The following is a 20,680-nucleotide window of genomic DNA, read 5'->3' as shown; positions in this document are numbered from 1 at the left end:
GCAAAAATACATCAGTGTCCAGAAGCCGAATGCAGTGGAGACAGTCATTTAAATAGCCCAACTATTCCTCCTGGCTGAGCTGATAAGCAGAAGAAATACTGCAGTAGCATACACTCATAAAATGCTGGTTGTAGATCTGTAAACCCAAATGTTTACCTTCTAAAGCTCAGGACAGAAAGAAAGAGGACTGTATTTGAAAGGCTGCTGTTGAGTAAGTTCAGTAGCACCTCCCACAAAAGACCTCTCTGCTCTTTCCTATGTACTTCATGTGTTCTGCTTCAGTCTGAGAATTGATAAACAGATGGTGAAAGCTGCTGTTCTGTGACAGGTTACTTCTGCAATCTTCTCTTTCTCTATGTATTTCTATTTTTTTCTACAGTATGCTGCTCTTTTCCACTTACTCTGTTCCATTTGTTTAATTTACAGAGGGTAAGAAAAGGAATGAGGACAACACATGACCAGCAGAGGTTTGTTCAGAAAAATGTGTCATAGAAGAGAATATTCAAAAAGAAATTGGACCATATTTTTCAAGATATTGAAATTCCTGATCATATTTTTCAAAATATTGAAATTCATAATCTTATTTTTCTCTCTCTTGTAAGTATTCCAAAGGTATGGCCACTTCTCAGGAAAACTCCCTCATGTGCTCACAAATTTATGGCTATTTTTGAAGACTCCAATGCCCAGTGGAATGCAGATACCCTGGAAAATCATGATTAGAGAGAAGGAGACAGGCTCTCTTTCAATCTACTCTACTTTCTTGGAAGACTGAATTAATTTTTCCTCTGTAACAACAAAGATGCAGTAAAAGAAGAGCTCATGAAATTTACTGGAACTCATTCAAGACATGCAGTTCCATTCCTGGGCCATATGCCCTGAAAATCACTCAGGCAACTTTCTCATATATAATAGGAGTTGAATGAAACCAATCTTTCCCCCAAAGACATGATGAAACTAAACACAATAATACTTTAATTTTAGGAATACATTTTGCAATGAGAAAATATTGTTGTCTTCCTGAAAAATACTGTATTTCTAATGTAATCACGAGTCCTTAAAAAAAAAAAAAAAAAAGAGACTAGTGCTACAGGAATAATCTTCTATTGATAATTGTGCTTATCCCATAAAATTTCATGAGTAACACTTTTCTCCTTGATTAATATAGCCCCAAAGGCCTTTGTTTCAAATATTATTTCTAATTATTCATGGTTTGTAAATGCAATTACAAATAAAGATGAGAGGAAAGCAGGCTTATAGTTTAATGAATTGGATGGAAACACTGAACTTTAAAGATGTATAGAAATTGAAATGAACACTCATATCTCCAGTCTAACAATTAGGTTTTGTCAGAGGTAGGATTTTCTTTTCCATGGTAATACATTTGTGTAAATAGCTTTACACCCATGGCTTCATTCACAGTGAACAGAATGCAAGATTAACAAGAAAACTGCTGTGAAAAACAGAGGTAACGGTGCTTATTTTTTATTGACTTTTCCTATTCATTCTGTACGGGATGACTCACCAGCAACCCACTGAGATCTGGAAGGGTGAAATCCAGACCAAGTTTTGGGTTATAGCTGCTACTGGGTGTTTGCACTCCAGCAGAACAGGTCCAGCTCTCCTCTAGGTGAAGAATAATAGCCCAGTTAAAGCCCTGGCCTTTCTCACTAACAGATTGAAATTTGCCGTTTCAGACACCCTGTGTCCAAATTCTGCAATGCAAGAGAACAGACAGTCAGGACAAAGTGATCTTCTATCCTGAAGATGAAGAAACTCCAGATATTAATCACCCAAAATCTGACTGGTGCAAAACACAAACCATGGGTGCCCAAAACTGGGTTGACTCTCAGCTCTGCTGTTGTGGCACTGTTTTGCAGATATCTGATCAGGATTTATAGAGTGAGGTACTGACAGGCCAGGCAATAAGAATTCAACCAGTGTATGAGCACATTTCCATTGTCACAGCCTGGTCCTTCAGTTTGCAGAAGAAAACCCTGGCACCTGGTGTTAGAGCAGACACACTATTTCAGGCACAGCCCTCTGTGAGGTGACTGCTAAGCCAGAAACACGGTGGTGTGCTCCAGCTCCAGGTTCATTGGAGGATGGAGAATTTTCCTTATGTTCATTTTCCTTATTTTCATTGGAGGATTTTCCTTATATTTATTTACAAAGCATGAGACAAAGAAGGTTTTGCATGGAAACCATGTCAAATTTTTCTGTACTGGAGAATTTTTAAAAAATTCAAAAAATAAAGAGTTGTTTTCCTCCAAATCTGGCCCTGCCTGTGTCCTTAGACCATCACAGCTGTGATTTGTGTAATGTGCCTGTGTTTCCCATGTTCTTTAAAGTGGACCAGTTTCTGCAAGTATCTGTGATCTAGGACTCCATGTGCAACTAGTGGCTTGTTAGGATTTAGCCACACATTAACATCACACTTCCCTCAGCTTTCAGTGTGGCAAAGAGAAAAACAGCCACATGAAGTGAGGGCTGAAGGAAGTGCCAGGCAGCAACATCAGAGATACCACAGGGAGATCTGCTAAATGAGGGTCCTGCCAACAGAGCACCACAGCAACAGCCACGTACATTTACAACATGAAATGCACTTCAGTTCTAAAGCACAGCTGAAGCCTCAGCTTGTAAGTTCCTCCAACAAGTTTTACATCAGAGCAAGTGCATCTGCTTCTGGATCACCCACAGTTTTGTCAGATCACCTGGTCCTGAAATGCACAGAGAGATTAAACAATACATAGTAAAGAGGAACACCCAGACAGGCAACACCTCCACAACTGCCTTTGAATGCTAAACAATGCACAGCAGAAGCTAGAATATTCTGTGTTTGTCTTTAATCACCAAACACCACTTTTTAAAATTTAAATTTATGCCTTTGAGTCAGTTTTTGTTGCCAAAAGCAACAGGTCTTAACAGATACAGTGTGAAACCTATTGTTTAGAACTGGCACTAACTGTTCTTCCTCCTTCTGTAGCAGTAGGGAGTTTTTCCAGGTATGTGGGAGGCAAGCTGCTTGGAGCCATTATATTGCTTGTTCTCTGCATGATCTCCTTCATTAAATAATCTTTTAATGCAACATTAATAGTAATTGCAAGATTACAGTTCAAAATATTTGATAACATCACACTATGCAGTTGAAAAGCTACGGATCTCCTCTCTAAAGCTGGCTGTGGGGGGCAAGCCTACTGTGAAACACCACTGGTCCCTTGAACTGAGTGTTGCAATTCCCTTTATTATTTCTGTTCCAGATCTGGATGTCTCACAGGTGATAAGTGGTACAGCCTAGCAACAGAGAGCAGAAGCAAGGAAAACAACTGGTTAATTCACTTTTTACTTGGTACTTTTAAAGTATGTGAATATAGAGAATTTTTTTTATTGATTCACAAGGTGGAGGGCTCTCAATCACCTATTAGAGATGATATTTATGTACCAGTACTTGCCTTCATAATTTTTGACTACCCATAGGTATTTTAGAAATGTAAAATTATTCCATTTTAATCTCTATTGAGTCATCTGCATCTTCTGCATATTTTTCATAGATATAAAAATTACTATTAAGGAGTTATTTAACATTAGATTCTGTGAAAGATTAACAAAAAATGCTTAAACATACTATTCTCTCTGAGTCAAATATCCTTTCTGTAGTGATTAGTATTGAGTTCTTTTGACTTCCTTCAGAAGAAAGAATAAATTGTAAGCCATTGCTTACACCAAATATTTAGGCTTAGTTAATTGGAAGTTATTTCTTCCATTCTCTCCCACCTAAGTATCCATCACTGTTCTCAAAATTGGCCACTTACAGAACTGGAAAAAAAAAGTCCTTTTCCTCTTTCTCTTGTGTATTAATCTTCAATATGAAGCTTTATGTTGATTCTAACTTTGAATATCAGTAGCAGTACTGCTACCAATAAAAGCATTTCCTAACTGAAGAACTAGTCTGAATCAGAATTAAAAGAAAATGTTATCAGCTCATTGCTTCCTAATTTTGTTATACACAAAGTTCCTTAACTCTGGACTCTCAGTTGTCCTTAAGGTGAAATAATCAGAAACTTTACATCAGGGAGCATGACAAGATGGAAGGGTCATGCAGCGCAAACCACAATTTTTGTTTACACAGGGTGTTGAGAAGGGTTCTTACAAGAGCTTCACAGCAGAGCAGAGTGAACCAGTACTGGAGAAAGGCCTAAATCCCAGACTTTGAATGACTGATTGCATTAGGCCATGTAAAATATTCAAGAGTCACCAGAAATTCAGGCTGAGGATTACAGCTTGTCTTCTCTATAAAAGGGAAGAAACATTCAGAAACTGCATAAAAAATCCCCTGCCTAAATTAGCTTAATATAGCATAACTAGTTCAGCATAAATGATGCTTAGTTCAAAATAACTAATATAACTGGAATAACATTTCAAGAGCAGCTTTATCTTGGAGCAAGGTAACCAAACTCCTTAAACTCAGCAGGCAAAAGTGAGGACAAAAACTCTCTAGAGGCCATGATTTGTTCTGGATGGACATTGTTGCTGCCTTCCATTTCTGTGAGCTTTTCAGTCTTAAATTCTGGAAAAAAGGGATTTTAGAAGCCATTTCATGATAGAGACTATTTGTGATCACTTTCTCTCAGCAGGACAAAGCTGGTCTTTTACCACTAACATAACCTACCACTTATCTGTAGCAGGCTTTCACAAAAATGACTGAACTATGGCTTTGTTTTCTCATTCCCTGTCTTGAAATAAAAACAGGTGAAAACAGGAATGTCCCAAATTTTCAGAAAGGAAGATTTGGCAGTGTAGCCAGACTCTCCTTATATATATATATATATATATATATCAACACTCATGGTTAGCATAAAGAAACCTGCCACCTGCAACCTATTGACATGTTCAAGGCATTCTCAACCAAACAGTTTTTTGGTGTTGGAAAGAATGTGAAAAAAAAAAAAAAATTGAAAAAAAACCACAGGTATTTCTCCGGCATGGAATTACCAGGCAAAATTGGATCAGAACAAGCTGTTCCATGAGCCTGGAAGAAGTGTTATTAGTATAAGGAATCTGACAATGTGGAGTGGATTTGTTATCCACAGGACAGAGTGGTACAACAAAGACAGCTCTGTAAAGAGGCAGAGGTAGAAACTCCAAACTTTGTCCCATGACAAAGCCTAACCCCTGTCAACATGGCCAAATTAAAGTATTTCAGCCCTCAGACTGTGAGGTGAGAGCCCTTCACACTCCCTGAGCCATTGCTGACCATAAACTCGTCATGCCTACACCACACTGGCTCTACTAATCCATAAACACCAAACATGGCCAGGAATGGACATTTGCATGACAGGTGAAGACATTCCAATAATTGACTTAGTGAGTTGCAGACAGAAGCAAAGAAGTCATATCACTGCCATTAATATTGCTATGAAATTACATAATTTAAATAAAAACCTGAAATAACTGAAAAATGAACAGCAAGGTTCATTACTAAAAGAAAAAAAGAAAATTCAAATCAGAAGTAGCCAACCACCCATATCCCAGGGAACTTGTAATAACAATGTTTTCTGCAGGACATATTAGTTAGAAATTCAGGAAAAAAATGTAAAATATTTTATAATTTATATGGTATATACATACCGCTGAGTATGAGGAATTCTTTCTGCATGAAAAGCCAGCAAGTGGCACCTCATTAAACAGGACCTAGACTTAATCTAACTTGGAACAGATAAAAAAGAAAGGATTCATATGAAGCTATACTGCCTGGGGGTTTAATCTCAAAGCTTTTGAGTATAATGAATGAATTAAGTAGGGCAAGTGATTAACAACAAAGAAGTGATCACATAATAAAAACAGAAATAGTACTGAATTTAGAGCAATGTTTCTATTGTTTATGGACAAGATCCTGCTGTGCTATTTTTATTGTTTTAACTCTTAAAGAATAGGCAAGCTATATGACAGCACATGTTCTCCTGGTTTGGATGGAAAGATGTGGGAAAATGCCATGAGCAGATTACCTAATGGCGCATAAATAATGGACTGTTCGGATATCAATATTTGGATCATTATGAGAATAAAACCAGTCTGCAGGACTCACCAGTATTTTAGAACATATTTCTCTTAATGATGTAAGAATGGGATAAACACCATCAGAATGATGATGCTTATATTCCAGGGGCTGCTACAGCTGGTTTGCCCATCAGCTGGAGCAGCAGGAGGCATGGATGGAACATGTCAGAGCTCAGCAGCTGAACCTCAGCAGCCCCCGTGCTGCCAGGGCCGAGACTGGGCTGCCTTACCTTGCAAACTTCCTGACTCAGCCAGGGACAGGCGCATGCTGACACATCCCAGAGCTGTGCTGGGGCTTGTGCTTTAAGGCTGGCGTATCTCAAATTAAACTGACTGCCAATAATGCAAGCCAATTCTCATCAGGGCAAATAAGAGGTGTAGACAGGTGCAAAGCAGTGCCCACATCCCCTCAGCTGCAGCCTAAGGTAAATCATGAGACACTGGGATTGTCCAGGTTTCAGTCCTACTCAGTTACCTTGACTGCTCCTCACTAGACAATTTCTTGCATTGCTTTCTTTACCCCTGCTCTGGCATTATTAATGCTCTGGTATTTCTCAATCCTTCCTAAAATATTTCACTGATAGCAAATTACATGCTGTTCTTTAGGGAGATCCTGAAAGAACCCCCTTGAACAGAGATCAGGATGACTCAGGGTCAACAGTGAGAAGACTCTTCCTAGCATAGCAAACTCCAAAGCCAGCCCACATGATGTGAAGGACTAATACCCCAGTGACTGCCACAGGTAACTGCTCCCAGGTGAGCAGGCAGCACTCAGCACTTTGCCACCCTTCTTTATGCACACGGGCTCAACAATCTTGAAGCAAGAGGGCTAAATAGTATTTAATAGTTTTTTCTGGGTCATGAGTTCTTCTCATAGCACGTGTTGAGCAATATAACAACTTAGGTTCTCACACAACATTGACAAAACAGTGGCCAGCAGAGATGGAGGCTTGTGGTCTTTTATATGCCAAAGTGAACTTGAGAATGCACAACACCCAAACTGATGCATTTTCTTCTACTAAATGAATATACCAGTCCAAATAATTCTTCAGGGTCTAACAAGTATCAAATGAATTGCACACAATCCTTCTCTCATGGTATTAAGTGCCAAGAAAGAATATGTTTCTCGGGTTTTTTTCTTCTATTGCCTTCAGAAGCAAATCTAGTGTATACTGAATTATGTTGAACAGAGGAAAATAAACACTAGCAGCTTGAATTTTGAGATTTCAAGACAGAGATCACTAGGGAAAAGCCCACATTTTCTCAAGGCACTTGATTGGCTCATAAATTTTGCTTTCCATTCACTAAAGCTTTCAGGAAAGAGAATGAGAGGATAAAGGCTGTAATTGATGGTACAATGCCCACAAGCCTCAACAGATGTGATCCCTCATAATGAAGCATGTGGGCCTAATTTGGCATTACTTACTACCAGGAGGATCTTATGCAGGGTATCTTTCTAAATCTATGTTTGGTTGGCACCTGTGCCTTTTTGAAACTGGCATAGCACCTTCTGAGTGGGCACAATGCCACTCCAGCAGATGGGCAAGAGAGCAGATAGATGCCAGAGATCCAGTACTGAATTTGCAACAAGCTAAAAGTAGCAAGGTCTGAGGTCTCATCACAGGACATCTAAGGTGGGAAGACACCTCGAGAGATGAGCCAGTCCCACCCACTGTTCAGAGTGGGATCAGCTAGAGCAGGCTGAGTCCAGTTTTGAGCATCTCCAAGGATGGAGACTCTGCAGACCCTCTGAGCAATCTGTTCTGTGTGTGTGTGACCATCCCTACAAGAAAAAAAGGTTTTGCTTATGTTAAAAAGGAATATCCTGTATTTCTGTTTGTGCCCATTGCCTCTTGTCCTGTCACTGGGCACCAGTGAGAAGAATCTGTCTCTGGCTTCTTTACTCCACCATCATGTGTTCCCACAGACTGGTGAGCTGCTCCTGATCTTCTTCTCCAAGGTGCAGTGTCAGCTCCTCTTTCCCCCACTCCTATGACAGATGCTCCAATCCCTTTATCACCTTCATGGTTCTTTGCTGGCCTCTCTCCAGTAAGTCCAGTATGTCTTGTACTGGGGAGGCCAGACCTGGACACAGCGCTCCAGGTGTGGCCTCCCCAGGGCTGAGTAGATGGGAAGATCATCTCCCTGGAGCTGCTGGCATTGCTCTGCCTCGTGCAATCCAGGCCATTGCTCTTGGCCCTCCTTGCCACAAAGATGTGTTTCTGGGTCATCCCAGGCTAATGAACGCAAAATGCACAGTGATACAATTCTTAGGCCTAAAATAACTCTGAAAATCTGAAAAGTATCCTCTGTGTTTGGGAGATCATGGTCCTGCCAGGAGGGGAGATGAATCACGGAAAGAATGGTGAGCCAGAGAGACAGTCCACTGAGCACAACCCCCAGAATGAGATACACAGGGGACAGAGGAGATGGCAGAATGTAGCCACCTTCCCAGCTAAATACATTTCATTTGAGAGCCATGAACTGCACCCCAAACTGGAAAAAATGATAATGGGAACATTTCTAAACAGTAGAACTGTAACCTATAGATCAGATATAACTGAACAAAAACAAACAAACAAACAAACAAAAAAACCCAACTCAGCTAATGCCAATTTACAAGAGCTGTCAGCTAGGTCCAGTGCTTTGAAAATAGCCTATTGCTTTCTTCTGGTCCTTCAGACCATTAACTGGTTAGCTGTCAGGTGCAATGGCACCTCCCCATAGTGCCCATAAAGCAGTTTAGTCTACCAGATATGAGCAGAATTTTTATGCTACATATGAATTTGTATCAACACACAATAATTTTGCTGTGTTTAGTAGAGTGATGCAAGGTGTGGACCCAGTCCTCATTCTCATATTACTTCTCAACTTCATGAATATGTGAATAGAAAGCACCAGATCTGACTCTCTTTCCTTGTGTCAGTGTTTCCTTTGGTCACAGTACCAGCACCTGCTGAAGCAAAGAGAAGACCACTGGACTCCATTCCATCATCTTTGGGTTTGCTCTTTGTTTTTTCTTAATTAGTCCGTGGTACAAAAGATGCTCCTCTAACTGAAATTCACTACTTCAAAGGGGAAATATTGCATTCTGCGAGCCAAAATGTTTTGTGAAGAGTATTTTAAAAAAATATTGTGCCAGTTGCACAAATTAGAAAAACCACATGTATTGAAGTGCCCCTGAATTTTCAAGCTTGATGAGTGATTTGTGTGATGTTCATTGCACTGAGGTTGAAAACATTATTAACATCTTTGCTCTAAACCTAACAGACCAATTTATTCTAACTGGCACTAATAAAAAGTACCATTAGCAAACAAGGGTCAGTGGAAAACACAGCACAGAGAACATGCAGAGGAATAACAGATAGTTCAAGAGAAAGGATTAAATCTACTTCAAGCTGACACTGTACAAGTGGCTCATCAGAACATTATTCTAACAAATGATACATACCACAATCATAGTAATCTATTATGCTCAGCATTAAAGCAAAATAGTACTTCAAGAAAGTGATGCAGAAGAAATGTATTAGCTTCTTGGATCATGTTTAATGACACCAAGTTTAAAGTATGATATTTTGTATTCATCTTCTTATCTACTAAAAATATTCCTATACCAATTAAACTTGCAAATTTTAAATCTGTATTTTGATTTATTACAATTTTTGTATTCAAGAGTCCAATTATTACCACTTATTTTCAGCATGATAAATTAATTTTGCTGCCTTTGCGCTTATGTCTTTAGTTATTTATTTTTAAAACTAACTTGCAATGTTGATAATTTCTGAAAGACAGAGGTTACAGTGAACTTTGCTATTGTGCTGTCATGGTCTTTCCTGTTGGATCCAGGTCTTTCAGAACCTTCAGTGCTTTTTAAGCCTGTCATTATGCCATAAAGAAAAAGATAAACCTCTTCCCAATTAAGCATACATACTCACACAACACAGATAAATCAAAGAGAAAAAAAAGCTGAACATTCTGCAAGAAGTCCTTGGACAGACTGGGAGCAGAACCCGAGCTGGCTGTGTCTCAACACACAGCACCATTTCTTCCTCCAGACCTCCATGAAAATCTCTACGCATCTTCCCATTTAACTTTGGTTTTCACATTGCAAAGATACAAATATTCCAAGCTGTTGGGATTTCTAGCCTTTTACAGACATTTTAAACTATTTCATACAACGAAACCCAAACTGTCTCCAAGGATAGGATCCAAAGATATTATCAGCATTAATTTTATCAAATGAAGGGTTTTATGTGGAGTATCTGGGAGGAAGCAAAACTCTTGCAGATGGTATTGAATAAATGAACATTCAAGCACAATAAAGAATATTGAATGAGCCTGATTTTCCTGTACAGGTGCAGAAGTAAAATATTAGATGCTGTTTTTCACTCTTCACGTAGCACAAGTATGTTTAGTCCATTCTTGCACACTTTCTGTGTACTAATATTTGTTGCTGAACAAATATTAGTCCTTAAAAGGGTTTGGCTTTAATACTCCAAAGCTTTGGATAATGTTTCATGCTCATAAGGAAACAAATACAATGAAAACAGAATGTGTAAGGGTGATAAGGCATCAGCAGTCTACAATAAGCATTATAAAGCCAGAGAAACAGCAACATTTTGAAAAATAGCAGATCTCCATTAGGATAATCAATTTAAACTCTATGATAATTGTATAAAATGTGGCAATTTCAGCCTCTAACTCTGTATTGTAAACACCTTTGAATGCTATGAAATGGAGAGAAAGTCAGTGAATTTAATCTACTGAGAGAAAAATGTCTGCTCTTACAATACTTGGCAAAAATCTGGTATTGGATAAAAACTGAATGTGGGACTTCAGTGGCTAAGGCAGAGGTAATTCTGGTTGGCAAAGGAAAGTGTTTTGAAGAATTGGCAAGGTCTAAGAGTACTCCCTTGGCTGAGAGCATCTGCTAACCCATGGAGAAAGCACTTTATAATCTTAGAGTTACATTCTTCCTTGCTCCGGGGGCTCCAGGTAGCAAAAAGAATCAATCAACCACCGCTCTATCTTTCTATAATCAGCACATTACATCTTTGCCCCTCAGATTCAACTCCTGTCCAGGCTACTTGTTGCCATTTTTTGCCTCAAACTGGACTTCTAGCTCTTGGCTGTGGTTCAGTCCTACCAATAGGCTTTGGCAGGAGCGTGCCAGTGCAGCTCCCAGGGAATAAGACATCCAGCTGAACACAAAGCTACACCTGCGTTCCCTCCTCCCCACCCCCTGCACCCAGCAAAGCAACATTTGCACCACTATTCGCAACCAAGAAACAAAACCCAGCAGAAGCACAATAAAAACAAGCAGCTGCTTTAGCTTTGGATCCCTTTGAAGTTTACACCCAGCCATGCTCAGGCCTGCAGCAGGATCCATGGCTCCTGGGGGAGCTGCCTCTTCTCTTCTCTTCTCTTCTCTTCTCTTCTCTTCTCTTCTCTTCTCTTCTCTTCTCTTCTCTTCTCTTCTCTTCTCTTCTCTTCTCTTCTCTTCTCTTCTCTTCTCTTCTCTCTCTTCTCTTCTCTTCTCTTCTCTTCTCTTCTCTTCTCTTCTCTTCTCTTCTCTCTTCTTTCTCTTTCTCTTCTTTCTCTTCTCTTCTCTTCCTCTTCTCTTCTCTTCTCTTCTTCTCTCTTCTCTTCTCTCTTCTCTTCTCTTCTCTTCTCTTCTCTCTTCTCTTCTCTTCTCTCTTTCCCAAGGCTGTTTCTCTCTCCCCAGCCTTCCTTGCACTGACCCGTGGACCTGCCTTTTCTGCTTCTGAGAAAGGCTGGGACATACATGTTTAGCCCTTGTCAGGTTCACACCTTTGAGGAGTACTTGCCCCCCTTCATTCACTCCCACTGTGCCCCTCAGGACTCCCAACACTCAATGCAGACTGTGCAGAGGATACCACATCATAGCAGGTATTTAGTAAAAATATATATATTTTAGGTGAAGTATGCATGCCTCAAATAATTTTGACCTAGATAGAAACTGCTTTTATTAAGTTGCCACATCTATTACCAAGGAGAATGAGTCAAGTAGGCTATAGTATTCCATGGATTTCTTTTTACAAGCTCTTCTCTTAAAGGGGAACTTTTGAAACATTGTTCTCTCATCAAAGAAGATGAGAAAGAATAGGATTAAGGTGAAGAGAAGGATTTCTTTGAATAGGGAAGATATAATTACACATTTTCCATGACACAAGCTGAAAAATGTAATATTGGATAATGCAAGTAACCTCAAATTTTTCATTGTATTTTAATAGAGAGCTCTCTTTTAAGGTTTTTATATTATATACAGCATATAGTTACAGATACTTCTCTCACATAAAAGAGATTGAAAAGGAATCAAACAAGAATAAACTCTTCCTCCCTAACCACTAAGGAAGCATGATAAAGAAGGACAATATCAGATTAGCTACAGAATTTCCATCTCATTGTTTCCTGAAAAATAAAATTTTATAATGAACATACTCCATGCAAGCTGTGCAGAGCAAGTATCTCTTCCAAAAATGCACAGAGCAGTAGTAAAAATCAAGCATGGACTCAACGACATCTGTTGTGGCATTGTTATCAAATGCCATCTTTTTTACACAAATCTGTAACAGTCACTACTTTTTTTTGTGTGGAAATATTAGTTTGTATGCAGCATCTAAAAACTGGCACACGAGGACCGACAGATGCTTTGGTTTTACCTCATCTTCAACTTACTTGGCTTCTCATTACACTAGCTACAGCTCGGCAAATTATTCCTCTGCTTTGGAAAGCCGACAAAATGCCATCTGTCTCTGCATGGTTATCAAAACTAATACTGTAAAGTGAAAAAACTGTGATCTGAAATTGTACCTGGCAACTGCATGGTGAGGTCGAGTATCCTGTTAGATTACTCATAGACACAAATTTCTGTGAGTGGACACCCACCTATCCCGCTGTGCACTCGGCTGCAGGAGCAGCCAGTCTCTGACCTTTCTTTCTTGTAGCTGTTTCTCTTGCCATTGACATTGACTGACACTAATTATGGCTTAGAATACAAAATGAGGTAGCTTCTCACCAACTGAGACTCCAAGGTCACTATGATTAGAGTATGAGCAGCTTTTGGTTTTCCTTATAAAAATGAGAGGCTGAATGCATGGAGGAAAGAGGTGGAAAGGTCAAGGAAAGAGAAAGAGCAAGATTAGATCAGTGTGGTTCAGCATGTAATCACATTGGTCCAACAGCTACAAGATTCATCACTAAAGCTTTAGGGAAGGGCAAACATGAGCACGGTGTCATTAGATAAAACAGAAAAGAACCAAAAGGTATGAAATGGCCTGACAGTCCTGCCCTTAAGCTGACAGAGAAGTCATCCTCAGAGCTTCTCTTCCTTTCTAAATACCACAATAATTTCTCCACCAACTGGTGAAGTACAGCCCAGAATAAATACCCTGTACAGACACAAAGCTGGCCTTTGTACACTGCAGAAATCCTCTAATGCCACCTCCAGGGTTAGCTCCTACCAAACACATGCTAGAGACAAAACTGAGGTGAGGAACATGTGGAACAGAAAAGGAGAGGTGATTAAAATCCAGTATAGTAGACACTTTTGTGGAGCTCCCGAGCTTCACACTGATCAAAATAAGAGTAGAGCAGTTGTTCTCCTCCTCCTAATCATCCCCTACGGCTTGTGGCCAGAGACAGGACACAAGGTGAGCTCTTTGGTCTGCAGCAAAACCATGTTATATTTTGTTGCACAGAGAAGAGGTGAGGGTTGCACAAAAAAGTCCACTTCTCTCTGTCTGTATTCAGCAAAATGATCCTGTCATACTCCAACACCAAAAGACTTCTCCTAGATTCTCTCTGGTTGAGAAACCATCTCTTGGCCAACTTTAGTCATGCAACTGAGCAAATTAACTCAGAGCAGATTGCACAGAACATACAATCCTAATTCTTATTTTGTGTTTAAAACACTGCAGAAAGAGCATTTCTATCCTCTCCTCTACTTTCTCTATCATCTGAGATGCATTGAAGTGAATATTAATTATTTCTCAAATTGCATAAATGTATTCATATTCAATATGAAAAAGACTGACCCCCAAATCCCATCCCTTAAGTATTTTCAGGCTGCAGTTACTCCTGTCTTGCACTGATGTATGGTAACAATGGAGTTCACTCCTGATACAAATGTGGGGCTTTTTAAAGCTATCCAAGGTAGGAGAACACTTCTGGGGAAAAAATGCTTTAGATAAAACACTTTATTTTGCTGTTTGTTTTTTATTACATTTGAAAATTTGGCTCAACAAAATCAACATCTTGAGTTATTACTGCTTTCCTCCATCATGACCACTTTTTTCTATCTAAATATGAAGTTTGTGTAAATTACACACCACCTTCTATGCAGTTCTGGCAATAGTTACTAGGGGTCCCTTACAGGGATCCACTGTATGCTGTAGCAAGAAGTCCTATGGCATGTGCCTTGAGAATGATGTCCCTTTAAGCTGTGCTCTGCTACCCCTTTGAACTGGCACCAGAGAGTAGGACTGAGAAATCATTGGATCCCATTGGAATCCCTGTCTGCAGAAGAGGCAGTGTGCGCTGCCTATCAGTTACATTCACACCTCGTCTAAATGAGTAGAAAAGAACAGAAGGATGGAGAAGGCTCAGAGCTTCCTCTCTTCCTTCAAGGCTCCTTTTTTTCTTTCTATACAACATTCTCCTTTGTGTTCTTGGCTATGCTGCATTATCATGAGCTCCTTGGGAAAAGACCTCTTCTCTCTATCTACAAAGAAATCATTAAAATCAGTAATGTCTTGGCTTCACTGTGTAGTTAGTTTCTCCTTGCATGTTCTTGCTCCCAGCAGTGTTAAGTCCATGTGTAGCTCTTATTCACAGGAAATCCTTTTAGTCTTACAATGAGGTCTTTGTAGCAAGTCTTTGGTGTTATTCTTCTGTATTTGCAAGGACTCCTGAATACCAAGCTGCCTGGGACACAGTATCTAGGGGAATAACTAATATAGGCTAAACATAAACTAATTTTGGGGAACAAAAGCAGCCTTCAAACTATATGCAAAGTTACTAAAAGCTGTTTTTTCAATGAGGGTGAGTGGAAGTGACAATTCTTTTGCACTTAATGAGCCAGAGTAGCAGAGATTAGAGAAACCCTCTAAATTATTTGACTGTTGAATAAAAATCCAATTTAAATCTAGTGGAAAGTAAGAGCTTTGGTTCAACTGGAGAATCAGGGTGTATAGGCAAGGAAAATAAGCAGTCTTTTTAGATCCAGTCCCTAAACTAGTAACAGTTTATTATATAAAAGCCAAGCAAGATAATGAGAAAAAGAATATGTTAAGAATAAAGAAAAAAAGAAATCCATGGGAGACCAAGAGGTTTGCTCAATGTTATTAACTATTCTATGCAAAACAGTAACCTTTCTAGAGAAACTGATATGCTTTCCTCTCACACTCCCTTGGGCCAGAGCCTCAGAGGAGACAGCAGCTCATAGTAAGGCCAGCACAGCAGACATTTCTGCTTACTGGTGTTGCTCAGGAGCACCCATTAAAGCATTTCAAGCACCTGAAAGATACTCTGTGAGGATCTGGCATAAAATCTGCACTGCAAGGGAGTGAAACCACCAGAACTGCAATAGAAGAGAACAGGAAAGGTTTAAAAGGTCTGCAGTGTGAACTTCAGTCAAGTATCCTCAACCTTTCTCATTTTGGAAAGTCCCACTTCAGCATCAGCCAGGGAAAAATTCCATTTCTTGTTTTGTTCACAAGAAAGAACTATAGCTTGGCAGTGGTCCATTGCAAACAATAAACACCAACAGAACCTTGCAAGTTTCCATAGTGGTTATACATCTTGGAGCCCGTCCTTTCTTCGTTACTTTGGCTGTCTCTGCAGGCTGCAAGGATTGTCTACAAATTTTTTGACCACACATATGAGTGCAGTGAAATGGAATTAAAAGCTCTGTGCATGAATAGATCACGACTTTTGGCATTCTTGAAAAGTGTGACTCCCTAGATGACAATTTAGTCTCAAAAATGAAAAAAATATAAGCTCTTTTCTCAATACAATGAACAAAAATAACACACACGTGCAACCTTCCCAAAGTGTTCTGTAACTGTTAGTCCAGCAGAGCCGCAGCCAGCTGGCTTCCTGTGGATTTATCAACTTAGACAGACATCATCTTTAGCTAAAACAGTCTCGAGGAATGGGGCATTCACATGCCTCTTCTCTCTAGAAAATGTGCTATTGAAACCCAGAATCCCGCTCCTGTTTAAGCGGGATAATCATGGTCTTCTTCACCATGTACTTCCATTGAACTTGCAACCACGTCTCATAGAGTTCACTGATTTTCTATTCTGTTTCATTAAAATAATCAATACAACCAGCTAATAGAAGTGGGACAAACGGGAAATTCTGTCACATGATCACATCGCCTAATTTCTAAAACAAATAAAGCTTAAAAATCATAAACCCCAAAACAAACTAAGAGGGTGAAGTTAGCTCATGCTACAGCTGATGAAGTTTCAAAAGACAGCTAAGCTAATCTAATGCCAGATGAGTCCACAACACCCTCTAGCTCATTATTAAATACAAATCTATAGAGCACATCTCTGTATTCAGCCCTCAGAAGATAGGTCTTTATGGTGACTGTAAAACTCTCATTAGGCTACTGGGATTATCTCTTCCCTTTATCTTATTTGTTTGGCTCTATAAATGCTGAAGAAAAGACATGATGAATCAATGCGTGATTCAGATTTTGCCTTCAGTCTTTATCATCAAGCATTTATCTATTTTTTGTCTCTGGAGTTTTTTATCCTGCAGCAAATTTATTGTAGTGCCTCCAAGTGATTTTTTTTTTTTCTCTTCCTTCCCCTCCCTTGCCCCAATACTCTATTGATTTTCTCATTTTTACAAATAAGCATAGCAATAAATAAAATTACAAAAGCTCAGGACAGAATTGTAGCTGAATAAATACACTCATCAAGAATAAAAAATTGTTGGCTAGACTGGGAAAATTACAGCTCCCTCATGTACATTCTTTATTATGAAGTGAAAATGCAATTAGTAAAGCAGAAGAATCTCAGAGTCAGGCTTTTATTTCCCATTTTGCTACTGATGCACTGTGGTCACAGGTGGTGTATTTTAAAGTAATTGGGCAACATTACCTAAGGTGGGGGTGAAATAGAGGTGTTCTAACTCCACTGGCACCACTGCTTGACAAAAAGGTCATTGCATCACCCTTCTGTCACCATCACAGCTCTATGCAAAATCAGTGTAATAGACACTCACCTCTCGGCTTGGCTGACAGATGTTTAAATGGAATGTTGGCAAGTTGATTTTTAACTCTTGGATTGAAAAGATCAGTTATACAGCACATAGAGGAGCGATGGATCAATATCTTTCTGAATATTCTACAGACTTTAGGATTCTAAATTCTTGTTCCAAAGTATTACGGAATTATTTTGTGGCCTTAGGCATATTGGCATGATGGAAGGGCTGGCTTGCAGAGTAAGATCCAGCTCAATATTCTCTATTAGGTTTCTGTTTTCAACAGATAGATTTATATTAGTACAAATAGTCTCCTAATATTTGAAAAAAAACATAAGGCACCAAATATATAATAAATATTTCCTGAAAGAAACCAATCAGATAAATTTCACAACAAATTCATGGCTGTCTGATGTTAGTATCTTAAAAGCTTGCTGCAGTCAATAGGATCCCATACATGAAAAATCTGACTGCAAGATCAAGGCCTAAAATTTTCGGTAGTAGTCCTTTGGCCAAGCCAAAACTAACAAACTTAGGGGAAAAGGTGGCAGAATTCTGTCATAACACTGGACTTGGAACCTGCCAGCAGAATTAATAGGCAACTCATTCTCATTCAACTCAAACTCCTCGTACTGATGTTCTTGCTTTATACACCCGATTTGACCAACACCAATAAAAAAGGTCTAAAAAGCTGGGAGAAGATACTATAAAATTGCATATCAGCATATCAGTTAAGGTGCTGCATGCTCTCACTAACCTTATATGCTTAGAAAGGTTTGAAGATTTATCCTTCTGGAAACAAACAAACAAAATACCTGTCATTTCGCCAACTCTGAAAACTAGTTATGAGAAATGTTTTCAAGTATCTAATACATCACCTGTTCTTTTTTTTTCTGCATAAAGAGAAAGAAAACTTGATTTTAAAAGTGCCGACAGCCGCTTTCCCGGAATGCCGCAGCCGCGGGTTCAGCACCTCGGCCAGCTCCGCGCCCGGCGGGGACACCGCGCTGCCCTCCCGAGGGACAGCGCCACCAGCGCTGCCACCAGCGCTGCCCGCAAAGAGTCCCTGCAAGGGGCATGGGGGAGAGGGACAAGGATGGGGAATAATTGTGCCGCGCTCCTGCGCGTTCGCTGGTTCAGGCAGCGTCTGTACAGCTGGTTTCGGCCGTGGCCTTGCTCAGAAAACACATTTGTCATTCCTGTCGTGAGACACGTTTGGAAAAACTAAAATACTGAACAACACAGGTGAAAAATGAACCACAAAGGGAAAGAAACATCAGGGAGGTAAAACTGAAGGGAAATATAAAATGAAAGTTAATACTTTTTTTTTTTTTTTTTCTGCTTGCCACTCTAACACAAGGACCACAATACAGTTTGTTTGTGCCTTTTTTAGAGGAAGTAAAAGTAGGATATAGGGACAAGCCACAAGACAGCTGCAGGCAAAGTACACTAGAACATCATTGCAAGATGGACTTGATAAAAACAATAAAATCTATAATCTCAGTGGAAAAGAGAGTGAGCTGTGGTTGAGAAATTAATGGTGCTGGACAGCACAACTAGTGAATGAAAGCTCCATATGGATCAGGTTGACACTAAAATAGGCTAGAACAGAGTCTGGCAAGTTGACTAAGCTAAGCAAAACTCCCAAGAAAAATATTACAAAAAACATTAGAGGAAAAAATCAGTAGAAAAGTAAGTAAATTTGGAGAATGTGGAGACTGTGAGGTGTGGTGGTGATTTACATCCCTGGCATAAGGAAGCAGTACAGGAATTACATAAATGGAAGAATTCATTTTGCAGAAAAACTACCTGAAACCTAAATGTTGAAAGAACTCCAAAGGAGATTAATATTGCAGGAGTTGCTCATGCAAAGCTGTGTGGGATGATGACAGAAACAACACTGTAAGTGACCTCATCTAGCATCAAAGGAGCTGCCTCTGGCACAGGAAATCAAGCAATTGCTTCTGAACACAGGCCTCATTTGCTCCTGATAAATCTTAACGAGATGAACAAACCAGGGGAACTTAATGGTATCCTCAAATAAGGATACCTATCTCCATATCTATATTTCAGGAAAGTTAATAGACTTGATATTTACTACTAGAAAAAACATTCTTGATTTAAATATGCTACATCTGGCAGGAAAATATTGGTATTGCTAGAGCAGTCACTTGCAGAGTCTAGAGAGCAAAGGCCACATTTTATAGTCCAAGCATAGGGGAATTTTACTTCTTCACAGTTGTCCAATTGCCAAAAAAGAATTAAAAAATATGTAACTAATTTCTGAATTCTATACTTTAATTCAGTGAGGTCTTTAATTGCATGACAGATCTATATCTTTGCAAAGACGGCCCCGTGTATGACATAGAAACCCGCACCAAGAATTTCCAGGCATTTGCCCCAGAAAAGGAGAATGGCAAAAAGTTAAAAGCAAAGGAGGTAATTTGGAAGGTCAAAACAATAAAAAAACCCACAAAATTCTAGCAGTACAGAAGAAAGGCAATCCAATCCAGCTTTGATTAAAGCTTTCAGCAAAGACTATTCAGTACGTATTCCACCTTCAAGGCAAAAATAAAGTTCTTCACTTCAGTCAGTGATACAGGATAAGTTGAAATAAATTTAATTAATTGGAGAGATTTGAAAAGGTCATTTAAAAATTACCACAAAGTAGATGGCATCACTTGGGCCTGATCCTGCCCTCACAGAAAACAATGGTGTTCCTAAGCTTCCTCAGACCTCAAAACCAAAAAATGTTGCATAATTAAGGAGGGTCACAATATGTGCTGGCAGGTCAAAACAGATTATAGCCAGAGCTAAGTTTGAACCCCAGATTCCTTTTCTAGATGGAGTACAAAACTGTATTCAACACAGTAGGATCTGAGAACTGCTAAAACAGAGTCCCTTTCTATTAAAAAAACCTTTCAAATCTGTAAGAGTAAAACATGCTCAGTCATGTATGAGTAATAAACACTCTGCTTCTCTATTACTTCCAGAATCTTTTCTGATTTACTTGCACATCGACCTGGGAAAAACATGAGAAATCTTTCCAGCATACCTGTTCCAGTACCGCAAAGGTACACAGAGAACAGCAAAATTCAGCCTTATCCTCCATATCAAGAAAAAAAAAATATTCTGGTGAATGTATTACACCTACTCACAGTGCTTGTGGTCCAACATATCCAAGTTTGAAAAAGAAACCAGGAGATCAGTAACTTCCATAAAAGCAGCTCTTTATACTGCCAGGGACCCAAATTTTGTTCATCATAAGTCTGTTCATTATGAGTCTGCTTGCAAGAGGAACACATGGACTGGGACCTCAACCCTCCCCCTCTTCTCCCCTGGACACCTGTAAATATAAAGATATCTCCTCTTGTGTTATGTATTTGCT

At 39.4% G+C, this 20,680-nt stretch overlaps 1 protein-coding gene across 1 annotated transcript in view; it reads right to left on the bottom strand.

Annotated features, from left to right (window-relative positions):
• LOC128814568 (uncharacterized) overlaps positions 1-20,404 on the bottom strand; it is a 79,782-nt gene extending 59,378 nt beyond the window's left edge. Inside the window, exons 1-2 of the mRNA XM_053990511.1 lie at positions 20,348-20,404; positions 18,227-18,358 (exon numbers count right to left, since the gene is read on the bottom strand). Coding sequence (XP_053846486.1) covers positions 18,227-18,358; positions 20,348-20,404 — 189 coding nt within the window. The remainder of the gene's footprint in view (positions 1-18,226; positions 18,359-20,347) is intronic.
• Between the last annotated feature and the right edge of the window lie 276 nt (positions 20,405-20,680).

Source organism: Vidua macroura, chromosome 14 (genome assembly GCF_024509145.1).
Source record: "Vidua macroura isolate BioBank_ID:100142 chromosome 14, ASM2450914v1, whole genome shotgun sequence".
Taxonomy (NCBI): domain Eukaryota; kingdom Metazoa; phylum Chordata; class Aves; order Passeriformes; family Viduidae; genus Vidua; species Vidua macroura.
The sequence above is the reverse complement of the archived record's forward strand: the minus strand, read 5'-3'. Positions and strand labels throughout refer to the sequence as shown.